The sequence below is a fragment of the Giraffa tippelskirchi genome, chromosome 6, assembly GCF_054371585.1.
Source record: "Giraffa tippelskirchi isolate mGirTip1 chromosome 6, T2T-mGirTip1v1.2.pri, whole genome shotgun sequence".
Classification (NCBI taxonomy): Eukaryota; Metazoa; Chordata; class Mammalia; order Artiodactyla; family Giraffidae; genus Giraffa; species Giraffa tippelskirchi.
In genome coordinates, this window is record NC_137280.1 from 152023713 (window position 1) to 152044632 (window position 20920).

The 20920-nt window shown below is 39.4% G+C and overlaps 1 protein-coding gene across 3 annotated transcripts in view; it reads left to right on the forward strand.

Moving 5' to 3' along the window:
- The window catches only part of MSH3 (mutS homolog 3), a 182544-nt gene that overhangs the window by 69448 nt on the left and 92176 nt on the right, over positions 1–20920 (forward strand). For all 3 annotated transcript variants that reach the window (XM_081503822.1, XM_081503823.1, XM_081503824.1), the window contains exon 13: positions 18794–18926. In XM_081503822.1, coding sequence (XP_081359948.1) covers positions 18794–18926 — 133 coding nt within the window. The remainder of the gene's footprint in view (positions 1–18793; positions 18927–20920) is intronic.

A 20920-nucleotide genomic window follows, 5' to 3' on the forward strand; every position in this document is an offset into this window, starting at 1 on the left:
CATATGTTTATTTGTTTTACTTTTTTAGAGTCTGTATATAAGTGATAGCAGAGAGTATTTATCTTTCTCTGTCTGACTTATTTCACAAAGCATAATACTTTCTAGGTCCATCTGCATTCTTGCAAATTGCAGAATTTCATTCTTTTTTATGACTGAATAATATTCCATTGTGTATGCATCCCATATTCTTTATCTGTTCATCTGTTAGTGGACACTTAGGTTACTTCCATATGTTGGTGTTTCTAAATAGTGTTCATGTGATCATTGGGGTGTATGTATCTTTTCAAATTAGTGTTTTTGTTTTCTTTAAATGTATATCCACCAGTAGAATTACTGGGTCATATGGTATTTTATTATTAGTTTTTTGAGAAGCCTCCATACTGTTTTTCATATTGGCTGCAACAATTCACAATCTCACCAATAGTGTACTGTTGTTCAGTCACTCAGTCCTGTCCGACTCTCTGTGATCCCATGGACTGCAGCATACCAGGCTTCCCTGTCCTTCACTGTATCCTGGAGTTCGGTCAAACTCATGTCCATTGAGTTGGTGATGCCATCCAACCATTTCATCCTCTGTTGTCCCCTTCTCCTCCTGCCTTCAATCTTTCCCAGCCCCAAAGTCTTTTCCAGTGAATCATCTCTTTGCATCTGGTGACCATAGTATTGGAGCTTCAGCTTTAGCATCAGTCCTTCCAATGAATATTTAGAGTTGATTTCCTTTAGGTTTGATTGATTTTAGTTCCTTACTCTCCAAGGGACTCTCAAGAGTCTTCTCCAGAACCACAGTTCGAAAGCATCAATTCTTCAGCACTTAGCCTTCTTTATAGTCCAACACTCACATCCTTACATAACTACTGGAAAAACCATAGCTTTGACTATATGGACCTTTGTTGGCAAAGTGATATCTCTGCTTTTTTAATATGCTGTCTAGGTTTGTCATAGCTTTTCTTCCAAGGAGCAAGTGTCTTTTAATTTCATGGCTGCAGTCGCTGTCCTCAGGGATTTTGGAGTCCAAGAAAATAAAGTCTGTCACTTTCCATTTTTTTCCCTATCTATTTGCCATGAAGTGATGAGACCGGATGCCGTGATATTCAGTTTTTGAACGTTGAGTTTCAATCTTTTTCACTGTCCTCTTTCACCTTCATCAAGAGGCTCTTTAGTTCCTCTTTGCTTTCTACCATTAGGGTGGTGTCATCTGCATGTCTGAGGTTATTGATATTTCTCCCAGCAGTCTTGATTCCAGCTTGAGCTTCATCCAGCCTAGCATTTCACATGATGTACTAGGATTCTGTTTTCTCTTCTCCAACATTTATTTGTTGACTTTTTGATGATAGTCATTTTGACTATTGTGAGGTTATAATCTTAATATGATTTGGTTCACATTTCTTTGATAATTAGAGATGTTGAGTATCTTTTCATATGCCTGTTGGCTATCTGTATATCTCCTTTGGAAAAATGTCTATTCAGATCTTCTGCCCATTTTTAAAATGTTTTGTATTGAATTGTATGAGCTATTTATGTATTTTGGATATTAACTCCTTATCGGTCATGTCAGTTGCAAATAACCTCCCAATCAGTAGGTTGTATTTTTGTTTTATTGACAGTTTCCTTGACTGTGCAAAAGCTTTCAAGTTTAATCAGACCCCATTGGTTTAGTTTTGTTTTTTTTTCTTTTGTCATGGGAGACAGATTCAAAAACATATTGCTACGAGTTATGTTGAAGAATGTTCTGGGTATGTTCTCTTCTAGGAATTTTATGATTTCAGGTCTTACATTTAGATCTTTGAATCCATTTTGAGTTTCTTTTGTATGTGTCTCTAGGGTGTGTTCTAATTTTATTGATTCACATCTCACATCTAGTTTTTCCAGCACCACTTAGTGAGGAGACTGTCTTTTCTTGCCTCCTTTGTCATAGATTAATTGACCATAAGTGCATGGGTTTATTTCTGGGCTGTCTACTCTGTTCCATTGATCTACACGTCCATTTTTGTGCTAGTACCATACTGTTTTGATTACTGTAGCTTTGTAGTATTATTATTAAGTGGATATTTATTATTCATTGAAGGAATAATTAAAAGAGTAACTCATGCAAGTTCTAACTCAGATCCTGCCTCTGAGAAGTCCTTCTCCCTCAGTCCCCACTCCATCCTTGTAGAAAGGTATCTTCCCTCAATTTTGTCCTGCTTCTTACTCCTCCACCCCTGACACACACACACAATGCACAGTGGGGCTAGTAGAGCTTTTAATATAATAGGTGATCAAGAAATTATGAACAAATGAATCCATTTTAAAATCTTAGGGTTCTAGGTAGGCTTTGAAAATAAAAGCACATCTAAGTAAGGGAAGTTTATTTTTCTCAGAAAAACTCCTTGATTTAAAAGACCCTTAGAAGCAGTTGTTTGTTTTTCTTTTCATATGATTCCTTGTTTTAGTGCCACAGAATTGGTTCTGAGAAATCATTTCTTCCTTCTAGTGGAATAGTTGCTTGGTCTGATATGAAAAGGTGATATTTAACCATGGAAGAAATGGTGTTGCAACATCTTGCATTCTTGTCAAACCCCTCGTAGGAGCAGAATAGATAGAAGTTACTCAGAGAAAGTCATATGACTTAGTAAGGAATCCAGGCTGGGTGACAAGAATTGGCCGTCATCTACCTCAGGCATAGCTAGCCTTAAGTATTGTGTAAAAAAAAAATCTAGCTTATGACTCTAAACTCATCTGTGTCAGACTTTATTTGCTTACAGGTATTTAGGGTCATTATGATTTTCATGTATGGCATTTTTAAGTCCATTCCAGTAGAATCTGAAGTACATAATGGGTCTGTTAGTTTATTATGGGTGCTGAAACAAAGTACCACAAACTAGGTGGCTTAAACAGCATAAATTTGTCTCACAGTTCTGGAGGCTAGAAATCCAAAATCAAAGCGTCAGTGCATCTATGAAGGAGAATCTATTCAGTGTCTCTCTCCTACTTCTGGTGGTTTGTTGTCAATCTTTGGTGTGTTACTTGGCTTATAGATGTGTCTTTTTTTTTTTTTTTTTAAGGGATAATGTCTTTTGTTTTTTTCCTGTGTGTGTTTTAAATTTTATTTATTTATTTTTGGCTGTGCCGAGTCTTCATTGCTCTGCACAGACTTTCTCTAGCTGTGGCGAGTTGGGGCTACTTTCTAGCTGTGGTGCACAGGCTTCTCATTGCTGTGGCTTCTCTTTTGCAGAGCATGGGCTGTAGGGCACGCAGGCTCCAGTAGTTGCAGTTCTCAGGCTCTAGAGCATGTACTCAGTTGTTCTGGTGCACGGGCTTAGTTGCTCCACAGCATCTGGAATCTTCCCAGACCAGGGATGGAACCCATATCCCCTGCATTAGCAGGCATTTTCTTATCCATTGCACCACCAGGGAAGTCCAGTGTGTCATACTTATCTCTGCCTTTATGTTCGTGTAATATTTTCCCTGTGTGCTTCTCTCTTCATACAGCATTCTTTTAGTAAGAATATAGTCGCATTGGATTAGGAGCTTACACTGTTCCATTATGTCCTCATCTTAACCAATTGTATCTACAATAACCTTACTTCCAAGTCGGGTCACATTCTGAGGCACGGGGGGTTAGGTCTTCAACACATATTTTTGGAGGGGACACAGTTTCATCCATAACAGATAGGCTCAATTATTTCATATTTTTCCTCTTCTTGGCACAGACAGATCAAATGTACTCATCTCTTGAATGGGAACAAGTATTTTGATTATCATTTAAATGTGTCACACATTTTTATTCAACATCTGAAGTGAGATGGTAGAGAACACTGAATTTGTAAATTGCAAACATTCTGTAATTTTATGCCTATAGTACAGGACTCTGAAAAATCTTTCATCTTCCTTACCTTTCAAAAACATTCTGGATTGTATCTGTCCAGGTGTAGTTATTTATGTAAAATGTTTAGATTGATTTTAGAGTTGAAAAGGAAATCTTTATATTTTTTTAAAAAAGAGAGGAAAATATTTTGGTAGAAAGGAGCAGATGTCTAGATCTAAGGAAAAAAGAGTAGCTAGGGTGGGAGGAGGGAAGTGCTGAGGCTTGAGAGGTGAGTTCTGGTCTCTTCCTCTCTGTACCAGTGTCTAGGTGGGGAAAGTAGGAGATGAAACCTCAAAAGGATCAAATGCATAGAAAAAAGATGGCAGCAGTTACTGCTTCTGTTTTACAGATGAGAAAAAGCGACACTCGGGTTCTTTATCCAAGATCATCCAGCAAAGCACGTAGGGGCATGTCTGAAAGCACAGGTTTGGAGTAAATGAGACACTAGAGCTTGAGTTCTGATTTGCTCACTCAGTTATGTCACTTGCGACAAGTTATAAACTTTTGAACACTTATTTTCTTCACCTGTAAAATGGGAATTGCACCACCTACCATATAGTGATGTTATGAGGACCAAATGAGATGGTCTATATAAAGGGTTAGTGTGGCTCTCCGACATAAATCACAGCAGGATCCTCCATGACCCACCTCCCAGAATATTGGAAATAAAAGCAAAAATAAACAAATGGGACCTAATTAAAACTAAAAGCTTTTGCACAACAAAGGAAACTATAAGCAAGGTGAAAAGACAGCCTTCAGAATGGGAGAAAATAATAGCAAACGAAGCAACAAACAATTAATCTCAAAAATATACAAGCAACTTCTGCAGCTGAATTCCAGAAAAATAAACGACCCAATCAAAAAATGGGCCAAAGAACTAAACAGACATTTCTCCAAAGAAGAAATACAGATGGCTAACAAACACATGAAAAGATGCTCAACATCACTCATTATTAGAGAAATGCAAATCAAAACCACAATGAGGTATCATTTCACACCAGTCAGAATGGCTGCTATCCAAAAGTCTACAAGCAATAAATGCTGGAGAGGGTGTGGAGAAAAGGGAACCCTCTTACACTGTTGGTGGGAATGCAAACTAGTACAGCCACTATGGAGAAGAGTGTGGAGATTCCTTAAAAAACTGGGAATAGAACTGCCATATGACCCAGCAATCCCACTACTGGGCATATACACCGAGGAAACCAGAATTGAAAGAGACGCGTGTACCCCAATGTTCATCGCAGCACTGTTTACAGTAGCCAGGACATGGAAGCAACCTAGATGTCCATCAGCAGACGAATGGATAAGGAAGCTGTGGTACATATACACAATGGAATATTACTCAGCCATTAAAAAAATACATTTGAATCGGTTCTACTGAGATGGATGAAACTGGAGCCCATTATACAGAGTGAAGTAAGCCAGAAAGAAAAACACCAATACAGTATACTAATGCATATATATGGAATTTGAAAGATGGTAACGATAACCCTATATGCGAGACAGAATAAGAGACACAGATGCATAGAACAATTTTATGGACTCTGAGGGAGAAGGTGAGGGTGGGACGTTCTGGGAGAATAGCACTGAAACATGTATATTATCATATGTGAAACAGAACACCATTCCATGTTCGATGCATGAGACAAGGGCTCAGGGCCGGGGCAATGGGATGACCCAGAGGGATGGGATGGGGAGGGAGGTGGGTGGGGGGTCCAGGAAGGGGAACACATGTAAACCCATGGCTGATTCATGTCAATGTATGGCAAAAACTATTACAATATTGTAAAGTAATTAGCCCCCAACTAAAATAAATAAATTTATTAAAAAAAAAAAAAAAAGGTTAGTGTGGTTCCTGGTAATAGTTACACAATCAATAAGGTGTCTGTGGACTTTATAATACCCAAAAATTGGAAGCAACTTGGCTGTTAGGAGGGGAGTGCTAAAATAGCTACCTGGTCATACGTTAGAATACAATATAGCAGTTAAAATGAATGACTCAAGTCTACATGTTTCAATACGGATAAATCTCATAAAAATAATGTTTACGACATAGGACATGATAACCCATTTATCTAAATTTTGTAACACACAGTAATACCGTTTGTTGTTTCAGGTTTCAGACATAAGTGGCAGAAATATAAGAAAAAGAAGTAGAAAGGATGTTTAATAACATCAGGAAAATGGTTACTTCTGGGAAGAGAGTAAAGGGAAAGAAAAACAGATGGGGGAGTGTTTTCTGTGTGTTTGCAGTGTTTTATTTTTAGAAAGTAATAATATAGAGAATACATACATATACACATATACGTATATTTGTTTTTTAAATGGTACTGCCACCACCGCTTCACCACCATCCTGATCAGGTGACAGTGAGATGCAAACTCAAGCCCATCTGTCTGGAAAGCCCATGTTAGACTCCAGAGCATTTATTTTTCACCACATCTTATTTTAGAAAGATGGGAAGGCAGTTCTGACTGGGGAGGTGACCTGGCTGGGGGCTTCCAGGGGTGATAGGAAGGAAGCTGTGTGCCCATGCTGTTAGTTGTCCAGCATGTGTCCCCATTAGTTCTCCGGAATCTGGTACTTCATGTGTTGTATCTTTTGCTTCTAACTATAGTCAGAATTTTGAGGAGAATGTGCAAGGGCTACTGATGAGTAGGTGGAGTCCCTGTGTGAGTCTTTCTCAGAATCACGCAACCATTAACGGTCGAGCATTGTCATTGTATGTGGTCAGGCTTGGATTACAACCTTTCTGTTTCATTTAATGCTTTAACTTGACCCAGTCCTGGGTATTTAGGAAGCTCAGCTTTCTGTTCTGATTGATCAAGTGCCCATTAACACTTAGTAGTATACAATAGGTTTTTAAAATTTTGTATGATGTAATCTTAATGACAAGACAGTGTTCCTATTCTCAAGGAGCTTCCAATCTGATTTGACCAAGGTATAATCTTCTAGTGAGGAGGAGCTGAAAGTGAAGGAAACTTTAATACCTAAAATAAAATGCTTGCTCTTCACTGTCTAGTTCAATAATGCAGTTAGAACAAATGAAGAATACTTTTATAATTCAATTAGATTTTTAGAAAGTTGCTTAAGAGAATTAAGCATGCTAAGTTTATTCTTGGAATTTAAATCACATAAATATTTAAGAAAATTGAAGCTTGTTGGTATTAGGAAGTAGGTCCGGGACTAGATTTCTGTGTAATTTTCTAGAGCACTAAGTATATTTTACTGATAGTTAATTCTCTTGAATAATTTTTAAAATTTATTTATTCTTAATGGAGGATAATTGCTTTACAATATTGTATTGGTTTCTGCCACACATCAGTATGAATCAGCCATAGATATACATGTCCCCTCCCTCCTGAACCTTCTCTTGAGTAATTAAATGACTTTTATCTTGGTAAACCCTTATGTTTGGAGTATTAGTGTTTGTATCTCTAATTCGTATGCATACATGTATGCTAAGTTGCTTCAGTCGTGTCTGACTCTTTGCGACCACATAGACTGCAGCCCGTCAGGCTCCTCTGTCCATGGGATTCTCCAGGCAAGAATACTGAAGTGGGTTGTCATTTCCTACTCCAGGGGATCTTCCCCACCCAGGGATCGAACCTGTGTCTCACATGTCTCCTCACTGGCAGGCAGGTTCTTTACCGCTAGCGCCACATAGCCCTAGTCTAAATGACAAAGTAATAGAATATTATATGTTTGCTCCACTTAACATTTCATTTATTTTAGCAAAACTAAGTGCCATTTTTAACTCTGGAACTTCCTGAAATTAACTACACGAGAAGGCCCTGTTTATTCTTTGTGGTTTCCCATGATCCATGAGTCTGCTTACAAACATTCACCTGTGGTGACTCTAATCTTACTCAGTGAGACACAGTACTGCTCACAAATGGGATGGGGGAGTGGTGGGTGAAGCATACCTGGAGGCTGTGATTGATGGGTGTTGACCCCCTGCCTCTTCACTTTTGCTGTGTGGATGTGAGTGAAAGTGGAGAGGGGTTCTGCTGCCACCAAGAAAAAAGTGACCCGAAAAGCCTCTTACCCAAATGTCTGCCCTGTTATTGCATATGGTTTAACCAGCATCTTTTGGGATGCTGCTGTGCAGGAGCCTTGAGCTGGTCTCTGCTTTATTCTGTAGTTGCCAAGTTTCCAAGAATATATAACAGGCCCACCTTACACCCAGGTTCATTATTCTGATTCGTCTTATCCCTGTGGTCTGGCAGTCTCCAAGTTGTGAAATTTATTTATAATTGTCCCATCGTGCCTTATGGTTCCTAGTAAAAGCAAATATAGATCCTCCCTGAAGGTGTACACTCTCATCTAGGCCTCCTAGGAATTTCAAAGAGAAAACTGCCATCAGCTCATAAACCATTATTACAAAAGATGTGGGGAAACAAGTACCCATGAGTGTGCATTAGTGGAAGTTATAAACACTAGACATTGAATCCCAAGACCTTCAGATAATGAGATTAGAAAGATGAATATTGAACCACCAAATTAAAAGAAACACAAAAGGGAATCAAAACACAAGCACAGCACAAAAATACCATCAGAAGAAATCAGGTTGATTTTTAAAAACAGCTCCATGTAGCTTTTATTAATATAAACAGTGGGTAGGATTGAGGCCTGCGCAGGTCCCAGCCTGTCCATGGTTTGGGATTGCTACCTGCCTCATAAAGCAAAGGAGAGGGTTTTTCTTCTGGGAGGACAAAAGTCGTCTCTTCCTCTGAAAAAACCTTTTACATAATTGGCTTTGGCATCTTCCAGGAATGGGGGCAGGGATTGAGGCCTCATGGGTCTGGGTTTTCAGCTAAGATGTTACTGGGGAGTAGGTTCTTGTCAGGTTGCAGAAAGAATTTAGAGAAAAGACAGGGAGGTCAGAAAAGCAAAGTGAGGATTTATTAAGTGGAGAGTGGACAGTCTCAGGTGAGTAGCTGCACTGAGATTGTTTGTCAATGAGGTTATATGAGATATAGAAATGAAGGAGCAGAATATTCGTTGGGGAGGGAGGGGTTTGGAGTTGTACTCCCTGATTTTCATCCCAGCTCCACCTTCCTGAGGCAAGGGAGGATTTTTGTCCTTATTTAGTTTTGATCAGAAGTGTCATGGTGTCAGTGCACGATGGGAACTTCTTATCTGCAAGGCTAATTTTACTGTAATAAGACCATGATGAGCAAAAGATTACATTCAGATGCCAGAGGTTCCCTCCTTTTCACACCTCCAGGACACTTATCACCCCAAAATGTGTGGTTTCTTGTCAATCCAGAGGTTCCTTCTTTTCTTTGTCTGCCCAAGGACTCCCATTGTTGATAAGATGTATGGTCTCCTGCAATTTGGCCTGCACCCCCCACCCCTTCCTCTATTCATCTTTAGCTACCTGCCTGCTCAAACAGAGGAAGAGAGAGAAGGTCCAGAGTGGAGTGTCATTATCTCCAGAACTAATCACTGTTAACTCAGCCTGAGCTTTATAAGTCATGGAAGTGGATTCCTTACTAAAGTAATAGTTTCCAAAAAAAAAGGAAAGAAACAATTGGTGGGTTCAGTTCAGTTCAGTCAGTTCAGTCGCTCAGTCATGTCTGACTCTCTGCGACCCCATGAATTGCAGCACGCCAGGCCTCTCTGTCCATCACCAACTCCCGGAGTCCACCCAAACCCATGTCCATCGAGTCGGTTATGCCATCCAACCATCTCATCCTCTGTCGTCCCCTTCTCCTTCCGCCCCCAATCCTACCCAGCATTAGGGTCTTTTCCAATGAGTCAACTCTTTGCATGAGGTGGCCAAAGTATTGGAGTTTCAGCTTCAACATCAGACCTTCCAATGAACACCCAGGATTGATCTCTTTTAGGATGGATTGATTGGATCTCCTTGCAGTCCAAGGGACTCTCAAGAGTCTTCTCCAACACCACAGTTCAAAAGCATCAATTCTTCGGCGCTCAGCTTTCTTCACCGTCCAACTCTCACATCCATACATGACCACTGGAAAAACCATAGCCTTGACTAGACGGACTTTTGTTGGCAAAGTAATGTCTCTGCTTTTAGATATGCTATCTAGGTTGGCCATAACCTTCCTTCCAAGGAGTAAGCGTCTTTTAATTTCATGGCTGCAGTCACCATCAGCAGTGATTCTGGAGCCCAAAAAAGTAAAGTCTGACACTGTTTCCACTGTTTCCCCATCTATTTCCCATGGAGTGATGGGACCAGATGCCATGATCTTAGTTTTCTGAACGTTGAGCTTTAAGCCAACTTTTTCACTCTCCTCCTTCACCTTCATCAAGAGGCTCTTTAGTTCTTCTTCACTTTCTGCCATAAGGGTGGTGTCATCTGCATATCTGAGGTTATTGATATTTCTCCCGGCAATCTTGATTCCAGCTTGTGTTTCTTCTAGCCCAGCGTTTCTCATGATGTACTCTGCATATAAGTTAAATAAGCAGGGTGACAATATACAGCCTTGACGTACTCCTTTTCCTATTTGGAACCAGTCTGTTGTTCCATGTCCAGTTCTAACTGTTGCTTCCTGACCTGCATACAGGTTTCTCAAGAGACAGGTCAGGTGGTTTGGTATTCCCATCTCTTTCAGAATTTTCCACAATTTATTGTGATCCACACAGTCAAAGGCTTTGGCATAGTCAATAAAGCAGAAATAGATGTTTTTCTGGAACTCTCTTGCTTTTTCGATGATCCAGTGGATATTGGCAATTTGATCTCTGGTTCCTCTGCCTTTTCTAAAACCAGCTTGAACATCTGGAAGTTCACGGTTCACGTATTGCTGAAGCCTGGCTTGGAGAATTTTGAGCATTACTTTACTAGCATGTGAGATGAGTGCAATTGTGCGGTAGTTTGAGCATTCTTTGGTGGGTTAGACTAGAGTAAATGAAATAACTGATATCCAAGATATTAACTAAAGAAATTACCCAGAGTGTAGCACAGAGAGACAGTGTGAGCAAAGATAAAAGAGACTAAAAGACAAATCAAGAATTAGGTGGTCTAACAATCCTCATCAAATTTCCAGTAGAAGAAAATGAGAGAGAATAGGAAAAGAGAGACAGTGTTCAAAGAAATGAAAGATGAGAGTTTCTCACATTTCATGAAAGATGTGAATCTTTAGGTTTAGAAAGCACAATTGAATCCAAAGTGCAAGTGAAAACAAACAAGAAATCCACATTTTCCTAAACTGCAATGAAACTATGTATGATTCTAAATCAGAGATAAAAATCCTATAGAGGTCAAGGAAGCAAAGAATGGTCACCTGTAAAGCAATGGAAATTACATAACTGACTTAAGTTCTAATTTCCCTACCTGTTCTGTTCTTCATCTGCTTTCTTTTGACAATTTCTTTTGAATTTTTTGAGTATTTTTTATCATTCAGCCCCATACCCCACAAAGCTCGGTAGTTTGTAGCCTCTTTCTATTGTCTGTTGCTTCTATTGATTCTTACTCATCTGGCTTCTTATTATACATGAACGCTTGATTATCTTTGTGTACCAGTTATATTATGTGAAAATTTGTTTTTAACAGTAACTTGAGAGAGCAACACTGTTTGCAGTAGCCAGGATATGGAAACAACCCAAATGTCCATCAACAGATGACTGGCATAAGAAGATGTGGTGTGTACACACACACACACACACACACACACACGTGCTTGTGTTTGTGCTTAGTCACTCAGTTGTGTCCAACTCTTTGTGACCCCATGGACTGTAGCCCCTTCCAGGCTTCTCTGTCCATGGGATTCTCCAGGCAAGAATACTGGAGTGGGTTGCCACGCCCTCCTTCAGGGGATCTTCCCAACCCAGGGATCAAACCCAGGTCTCTTGCATTGAAAGTGGATTCTTTACCATCTGGTCCACACACACACACACACACATATATAAGTAATGGAATGTTACTCTGTCATAAAAAAGAATGAAATATTGTATTGCCATTTTCACCAATATGAATGGACCTAGAGAATATTATACGTAGTGACAAATACTGTATGATGTTACATACATGTGTGATCTAAAAACCATGCAAATGAATCTGTATATAAAATAGAAACAGACTCATAGAAAGCAAACTTACAGTTACCAAAGGGAAAGGTTTTATAGCGTAGATAATTATATTTAATATTTTGTAATAATTTATAATGAAACATAATATGAAAAAAAACCTGAATCACTTTACCTCTGAGACTAACACAATATAGTTGATGTCAACTATACTTCAATGAAATAAAATAAATAAATAATATGAGTAGTAAGGTGAAGATACCTTCTCCCGAAGAATATTTTTGTTTGCTTTTGCCAGATTCTTGGTGATATTACCAGTCTGGGACTGTCTTAATTCAAGTTCAGTTTTGACATGTTTCAGTTCATCCAAATGATGCTAACCTAGACTACAAATTTACCCTTACTATGAGGCCAGCTCATTTTTGCAGTAGATTCTTCTGGCATGGACTTGAGTTTGGGTAAACTCCAGGAGTTGGTGATGGACAGGGAGACCTGGCATGCTGCGGTTCATGGGGTCACAAAGAGTCGGACACAACTGAGCGACTGAACTGAACTGAACTTCTGGCATATCTTTTTAGTGCAAAAGTAGTTTTGACTGCTGGATTATTTCTTTGGATTCTTGTTTTCCTTTTGATTATTATATAGTTTTTCCTTACCATTTTGTTAGTCCTTTGATACTTGTGACAACATGTTTTTATGTTTTGTTTGGCTTTTTAAATTGTCCCCAGTGAGAGGGATGGTCTGGAAGTACCCATTCCCATTATTGTCAAAAACAGAAATCACATTCATGCTCTTTTCAATGACTTAGGTTTGTGGCCTGAACCAATAATGGAAGGTAGCTGTCAGGAAATTGTTCTGTCTAATATTCTGAAAGGGGTAAATTGTCTCTTGGTAAAGTGATGCCTCTTTTGAATATGAGTAATAAAAATCCTTAAAAACTTGTTGGGTGATTTACAGTTTGCAACTAAGTAAATATTCAGAATAGCTCTTTAGAATGTAATTTCATAAATAAACCCTTTCTTTCATGGTCTGTAAGGTTTTGAGCATGATATTTGCAGGTGGCATCTTACTACCTCTCATTACCTCTCAGAAAGAAGTTATTCCTTCTTTCTCCTCTCTCCCTCCCTTGTATAATCCATCACAACTCCTGTTTACTTTACCTCTATAATATCTCTTGAAACTACATGCTCTTTGCACTGGTATATCCTCTGCTTGGGTTCAGATCATCAGTGTCACTCCCCTGGATTCCTGAAGCTGCCTTCTAATCAGTCTTCCTGCTACTGTCCTTATGTCCTTGTCAAAATTAGCCATTGACTCCCCTTGCTCTCAGGACTAAGTCAGAGCTCCTATGTGGCCTGCATTATTCACATGACCAAGTTCCTGTTCCACTTTCTAGCTCCTACTGTTACACTTTCACTCTCCATCTTCTGTGTTTTTTTTTTTTTTTAATTTATATTTATTTGACTGTGCTGTGTCTTAGGGCATGTAGGATCTTCAGTCTTTGTCGCAGCGTGTGGGGTCTTTAGTTGCAGCATGTGGGATCTAGTTCCCTGACCAGGGATCAAACCCGGGCCCCATGCGTTTGGAGTGCCGAGTATTAGCCTCTGGACCACCAGGGAAGTCCCTCCTTCTTCTATTTATGCAATTGGTGCTTTATAAACACTCAGTAATTGTTCACTGAGTGAATAAGTGAATAGTGTATGTGAAAGGCAAAGCTAGGTCATTCAAGAATTGATGGTTAGGCCCTAGGAGAAGGCCTATGACTCATGTTTCTTTCTACCAGAAAGCTTTTTAGGTAGTTGATTTAGCCATATTGTATGACCAATGTGTTAATGTCTGAATTTAATTTGCTCATTTTATATTATCTTTAGAGCTAACCTTTCAGTAAAATATCAGAACAAACTACCAAAAAAACCCCAACTTTTCCCCAGTAGTTTATCTCTTTCCCTCCAAATAAACTTATATTAGAATAACACAAATAGCAACCAGTAGGTACAGACTGATCACATGTCCTTACTGTGGCAGTGGCTGTAGGTGATACACTGTGTTTCAGTGACAGCCCCACACAACAGATACTAACGTCATCACTCCATTGATTTTCAAATGTGAAGGACTCTAGTGACACCCACATTTACTTGTTGGATCTTTGGTGATAAAGGAGAATCTTTGTCATCTCCAGGACCTTAGATTCATTATTTTTTTTTTGTCACATGGAATGAAATGAATGATTCAGGTGTTCTCTTTTTCATTTGTTTAGAATGTATCCTGTGGTGTGATCAATTGTAGAGCACCATAAGACATCTTGGAAGAATAATATATTTATCATCATTTAATTGGCAGTGCTATTTCCTGTTTTGTTGATCTCTCTCACTGACTGGTTCCCCGATACCTCAGCAGTAGAGAATCCACCTTGCAATGCAGGAGACACGCGTTTGATCCCTGGATCAGGAAGATTCCCTGCAGGAGGAAATGACAACCCATTCCAGTATTCTTGCCTGAAAAATCCCATGGTCAGAGGAGCCTGTTGGGCTATACAGTCCAAAGGGTTGCAGAGAGTCATACGACTGAGCGGTTGAGCACACTCATTGACTGCACCGAAATAATTGTTTTCTATTCTGGTGGTCTGACCTACTATTTTATTACAGTTATTTAGAAAGTCTTATGCCCGCCAGTTAGAGAACAGTCCTGAGATATACCAAAAAACTTGATTGGAAGTCAGTTTTACTGATTTGCCTTCTGATCTGCTTATTGGAATTAAAAGTGGAAGTATGGCTGCCCCAATGATGAGAAATTCATGGTAAATGGTGCCTCACACCCTCTCCAATTCTCCCTGAAACTGTGTTAGACATTTATAGTTGGTTATGGCATTGTTCCTCAATGTATTTCCTATCAAGTCTCAGCACAGTACTTCAGGTCACTACTACCAGTCAGATTTAGCACTTAAGATGCTAGGACTGGCCTTCCTTGTATAATCCTTTCTTGTTCACTTTGCACAAAATACTGTCTTGTATTTCTGTGCCTAGAGGCTTGTCTAAACATAGTTATATCCTAGCTTATGTTTTGGGTGTTGTTTCTCCCTCCCCTGTGCTGTTCTTTGTGGTAACTACCAAACAAATTTCATAACCAAATAAAGGTGTCTGTGGCTTCCCTGGTGGCTTACTTGCTGAAGAATCTGCCTGCAATGCAGGAGACTCCCTGCAATAGAGGAGACCAGAGTTCAATCCCTGGGTCGGGAAGTTCCCCCAGAGAAGGAAATGGCTACCCACTCCAGTATTCTTGCCTGGAAAATCCCATGGACAGAGGAGCCTGGCGGGCTACAGTCCATAGGGTTGCAAGGAGTAGGACAAGATTGAGTGACTACACCACCACCAAAGGTGTCTGTAATAATAATGGTGGTAACAGCTAACAAGTATTGAGTAGTTATTGTGTGTCAGGCAGTCTGCTAAGTGCTTAATATGTATTATTTCATTGAATTCTTATAACAACTCTATATGAATTAGGGACCATTATTGTTCCCATTTTATAGATGGAGAAACTAGGGCAAGTCTAAATAACTGGTAAATGAAAGAACCTGGATTTGAACTGAGGTTATTCCTGTTCTTAGCTCAAATTCTTTACCTCTGAGTTGTTAACCTCCCTAACAAGTGAAGGCTGGGTTAATGTGAAAATGATTCAGAACAAGGTTTTGTCTGTGCTATCACAATGGTAAAATAAAAGCCACTACCTGTATATTTTCCAAGAAAATATTTTTTTAAAAAGTCTTTTGGAAGACTTCATAAGTATGATTTAAGTTTTTATTAACCTCTTTTGCTTTTATCTTTCCATATCTCAGACAACCTTTATAATTTTTCAGAGAGAAGCTATCTGGCTGTCTTATACATTCACAGATGGCATTATTTTATCTGTCCTCATACCATCTGCAGCATCAACTTAGTCTATTTCAATTGGTGTCTTCTTTCATTTGTGCAGGAGTGAGCTATTAAAATAAAACTTTATATTTATGTAGCATTTGGGGTAAACGTTGTGATAAAATAAATCAATGTTTTACCCTAACAATCTTATGCAAAGACAATTTAATTTTTTCACCTCATCTTGGTTTATTTTATATGTAGTCTTTGAAATTCAGTTGATTTCAGCAGCTACTTATTGAGCATGTATCATGATCAGTTACGTGAATGGAGAAATGATCCGCATTCTCACAGAGCTTAGGACTTCCCAGGTGGCTCAGTGGTGAAGAATCTGTCTGCCAATGCAGGAGACTCAGGAGATGTGGGTTCAATCCCTCGGTTGGGAAGATCCCCTGGAGGGGGAAATGGCAACCCACTCCAGTATTCTTGCCTGGAAAAATCCCATGAGTAGAGGAGCCTGGTGGGCTACAAGTCGATGGGGTCACAAAGAGTAGGATACGACTGAACACAAACACACTCTCACACTTGCTGAGCTTACTGTCTAGCGGTGAAGACAATAGAGAAGTAAATACAGTTGTAAATTTCACTATAGAAAGAAAACAGAGTTGTGTGGAAAAGGATGGCAAAGGATGAAATCTAGTTCTAGGGAGTCTAGAAAGCCCTTTCAGAGGAAGAATGAGAAGGAGTTTGCCAAACAAAGAGGAAGGTGGTAGGCAGTAGGAAAAGAGAAACCAGTCTTCAAGGCAGAGTGAGGAGCAGGTGAGAAAGCTGTGATGTCAGAGAACTTGGAGGGACCAAGATGTTGTAAGAAGTTCAGTCCGACTGAAACTTAGAGTGAAAGGAAAAGAGTAACAGGTGATCTAAGACGAGACTTGTGGGGTAAGCAGGTCATTTAAGGATCCTGGATTTGAATCTAAGATTAATGGCAAGTCATTGATGAGTTTAAGGCAGAGGTAGGGCATGAACAGGTTTGGGTTCTAGGAAGACCGCTCAGGCTGCGCTGTGGAGAATGGATTGGGAAAAGGGGCAGAGGTGGACTTGAGGAGAAAAGTTCGGAGGCTGTTTTGGTAGAACAGTTCTCTTTGTGAGAGGTCATATTTGCTTAGACTAGTGTAGAGGCAGTAGAATGGAAAAAACTGAAGAGATTTAAGAGGCCACAGCATTGAGAATGGAAGAATCAGCCTGTGCATCTATAAAATTCTGGCTTGTTCTATTTTGCCATGTGAAACCAAATGCCTGTTCTATTCAGCAGAGGATGAGCTAGAGAAAAATGGAACAAAAAATGATACCTGAAGTTAACCTCTGCTTTGTGAACAAGTATGACTTCACAGCGTAGTTACAGGGATGCGTGTGTTGTGTTCAGTCACCTCAGTCGTGTCTGACTCTTTTGCGATCCTATGGACTGTTAGGCCGTCAGGTTCCTCTGCCCATGGGAGTCTCCAGGCAAGAATATTGGAGTGGGTTGCCATTTCCTCCTCCAGGGGATCTTCCTGATCCAAGACTCAAACCCACATCTCCTGTGTCTCCTGCATTGCAGGCGGATTCTTCTACCCACTGAGCCACCTGGGAAGACCAGTTATAGGGATAAGAAAGATAAAAACTCTCAATTAATTGTAAAACAATTGAATAGTCATCTAGGCAGGATTCTGATGTCAGGTTGCCCTTTACATCAGTGTGTGTGATATCAAAAGAATTTTGATAGAGTGCATTCAGTAGCTGGTATCCCCATTTTCCCCCAAATGTCAGTTCGTTTTTTCATTTGCTTGCTTGTTGTTCATTGATCGAAAAGAACATTTACTGAAGGCCCATTTTCTACTAGATATGTTTACTTATTTCAGTTTTTTCACATATGGACATTATATCTAGTGTAGGCCTTTGACATGTAAAGGTGCTGGATGGGTTTTATCTCATTTAGGGCACATTAGTCAAGTTTCCATGTTGAATTGACAGTCTCACCATTTCTTTGCAAGTGGCCCATCATTTAAGATGTAGCCATTGATAAAATGCTGCAACCCTGGCCTCCCATGTCTCCTGATGTTTTTTTAAATTTTTTATTGTAGTTGAATTACAATATAGTGTTAATTATTGCTGTACAGCAATGTCTTTCAGTTATACACACACACACACACACACACACACACACACACACTCTCTTTTCATATTCTTTTCTGTTATGTAATTTATCACCTGATATTGAATATAGTTTCCTGAGGTCCTAATGTTTTGTCCTCTGCCCTTTCTATTACTGCTTCCAGTCTCTGCCCGGGCTCAGTGTGCCTAAGTCCCATTTCAGTCAAATATGTGATCAATTCAACTACCATCATTGAGACTTCTCCCAAAGCAGCTGGTTGGCTGAATGAAGTGTTCTTTGACCGAGATGGTCAGTTATTTCAGTAGAAATAGAGTAGAAAATTCAGTTTCTCACTGTAGATCCGTTATATTAGTCAGGTAATAAAAGCAGTAGTAGCAAATTCTCCATCTCATTGGTTTAAATACACACAAAAAAGGTTATTTTTTGCTAACAAAAAGTTCATTTGATAGCGGATGTAGGGTGGAAGGTTTTCTGCTCTACTCACAGACTCACGCTGATCGAGTCATCAGGTGAGGTGGCTCACAGAATAGCCCTGGGCTCAACATCCAGTTGGCAAAGGGGGAGAGAGTGAATGTGAAATACTGCAGGAGGTTTTATGGGCTGTGACTAGAAGTGATGTAATCCTTCCTACCTGTATTTCATTGGCTAGAACTTGGGTACGTGGCTATAACTCACTGCAGGGGAGGCTGAGAAGTGTAGTCTGTATGTTTGTTCTGGAGGAAGGAAAACTTATGGAGCCCATCTTTGCCCCATCTGTTTAATGTCTTTCCTAGTGTGGTACCTGGGCTTTGATTCCAGTGATAAGGAGCAGAGAAGGGCTGCAGGTATGGATGAAATCTCCTTTGTGCTTTTCTAAGTGGCTGCTGTCGCAGTACTGGGCATTAGAGTGGGAAATGCCTACATTCTGAGTTCCTAACTTATCTGATAATTGCCATTTCTCTGTTCCCACAGGGAAATAAATGCTCGACTTGATGCTGTATCTGAAGTTCTCCATTCAGAATCCAGTGTGTTTGGTCAGATAGAAAATCATCTACGTAAATTGCCTGATATAGAGAGAGGACTCTGTAGCATTTATCACAAAAAAGTAAGTGTGATAGAAATCATGTCTTTTAAAATTGTTAATTTTCTTCAGCTTGAGGATAGAGTGAAGTTGCTCAGTTGCATCTGACTTTTTGTGATCCCATGCACTGTAGCCTACCAGGCTCCTCCATCCATGGAATTTTCCAGGCACGAGTACTAGAGTGGGTTGCCATTTCTTTCTCCAGGGGATCTTCCTGACCCAGGGATTGAACCCAGATCTCCCTCATTGCAGGCAGATGCTTTACCCTCTGAGCCACCAGAGGATACCAGATATTAATAGGAAACATCACAGAGCTTCATTTATTTATTTTATTTTGTAAAATCTTACAGGTAACATAAGAGAATCCTTAGAGATTTTAAGTGCACAAACTGAGGTTATTCCAATTTTTGCATTGTTTGCCCACTTCTGTTAACTACAGCAACATATAGAGGCTGTTCTGTTATAATACAGGATATTCTCCTACTTCATCCTCAAAGTGTGGACCATCATCAAAGTAGAAAGTTTACTTAGACTAGCTACTTTAAGAAGATATGCCTTATTTCTTTTGACCTTAAAACAACTTCTTATTTGACTTAACCAAAGGAAAAATCTGCTTGTAAAATATTTGTGGTATGATTAATATGCAGACATGTTTGTATATTGAAGCTAAGTAAAACACATTATTTTGATTTTCGTCACCTAGACTTCCCAGTTTAAATAATAACAGTAACAAGTGAGATTTGTTAGAGAAATAATTTGTCTTCAAAATATGCCTAAAATTCAAAAAATTATCAGTTGGTGATATTTGTAATTGTTAATAAACTTTATATAGTGTCTTACCTACCACAGAAGTCATTCACATACATTAGACTCTTTGTTGTAAAAAAAAAAAAACTTTGTGAGGTTGAGAAGGTTTATTGCTTTCTTACTGGTGGGAAATTGTGTATATTGCTATCTTTATATAATGCTATGACAGCTTGCATTACCTTGGCTAAAATGATGCTAAGAGGAGGGTTAATAACTTGCTCATAAGTGACAGAATTCATATTTAAGCCAGGGTCCTTGATTGGGTTTTAGTGGCTTACATTTTTGGACACTACCATTTTTGATGTAGCAGCAGTTTTGAATACTATTAAATCTTTTCCCCTGGCTGTCCCTATATAAGCAACTTTTATTTTTTGCCCAAATGTAAACCCTTGCCAATTTAATAATTTTTTTAGAACAATTTTTATGTGTCCAAACTTTCAGTTCAGTTCAGTCGCTTAGTCTGACCCTTTGCGACCCCATGGACTGCAGCATGCCAGGCTTCCCTGTCCGTCACCAACTCCCGGAGCTTACTCAAACTCATGTCTATAGAGTTAGTGATGCCATCCAGCCATCTCATCCTCTGTCATCCCCTTCTCCTCCTGCCCTCAATCTTTCCCAGCATCACGGTCTTTTCAAATGAGTCAGCTCTTCCCATCAGGTGGCCAAAGTATTGGTGTTTCAGTTTCAGCATCAGTCCTTCCAGTGAATATTCAGGACTGATTTCCTTTAGGATGGACTGGTTGGATCTCCTTGCAGTCCAAGGGACACTCAAGAGTCTTTTCCAACACCACAGTTCAAAAGCATCAGTTCTTCAGTGCTCAGCTTTCTTTGTAGTCCAGCTCTCACATCCATACATGACCACTGCAAAAACCTTAGCTGTGACCAATTTTTTATTAGTCTTTACCTTTTTAAGGCTTTTTCCTTTACACTGTTTTACTAGAATAATAACTGCTGCTTCTGAAAATACTTGCAGTGCCCAAGAGGACTTACGTAACTGTTCCATATGCTTTGGCTAAATTTGAAAAGAAAGAAAAAGTCAAAATTGGGAAATACTGATCCCTAGGGAAAAAATGTATGCCTTGGTTATGGCGTTGGCATCTATTGTTCCATTGGTTGATGCACTGTGTTCGAGTTTTTTTTTTTTTTCCCAAGACTTAAAAAAACACATTTATTTATTTTTATTTTGGAATGTGCTGGGTGTTCGCTGCAGC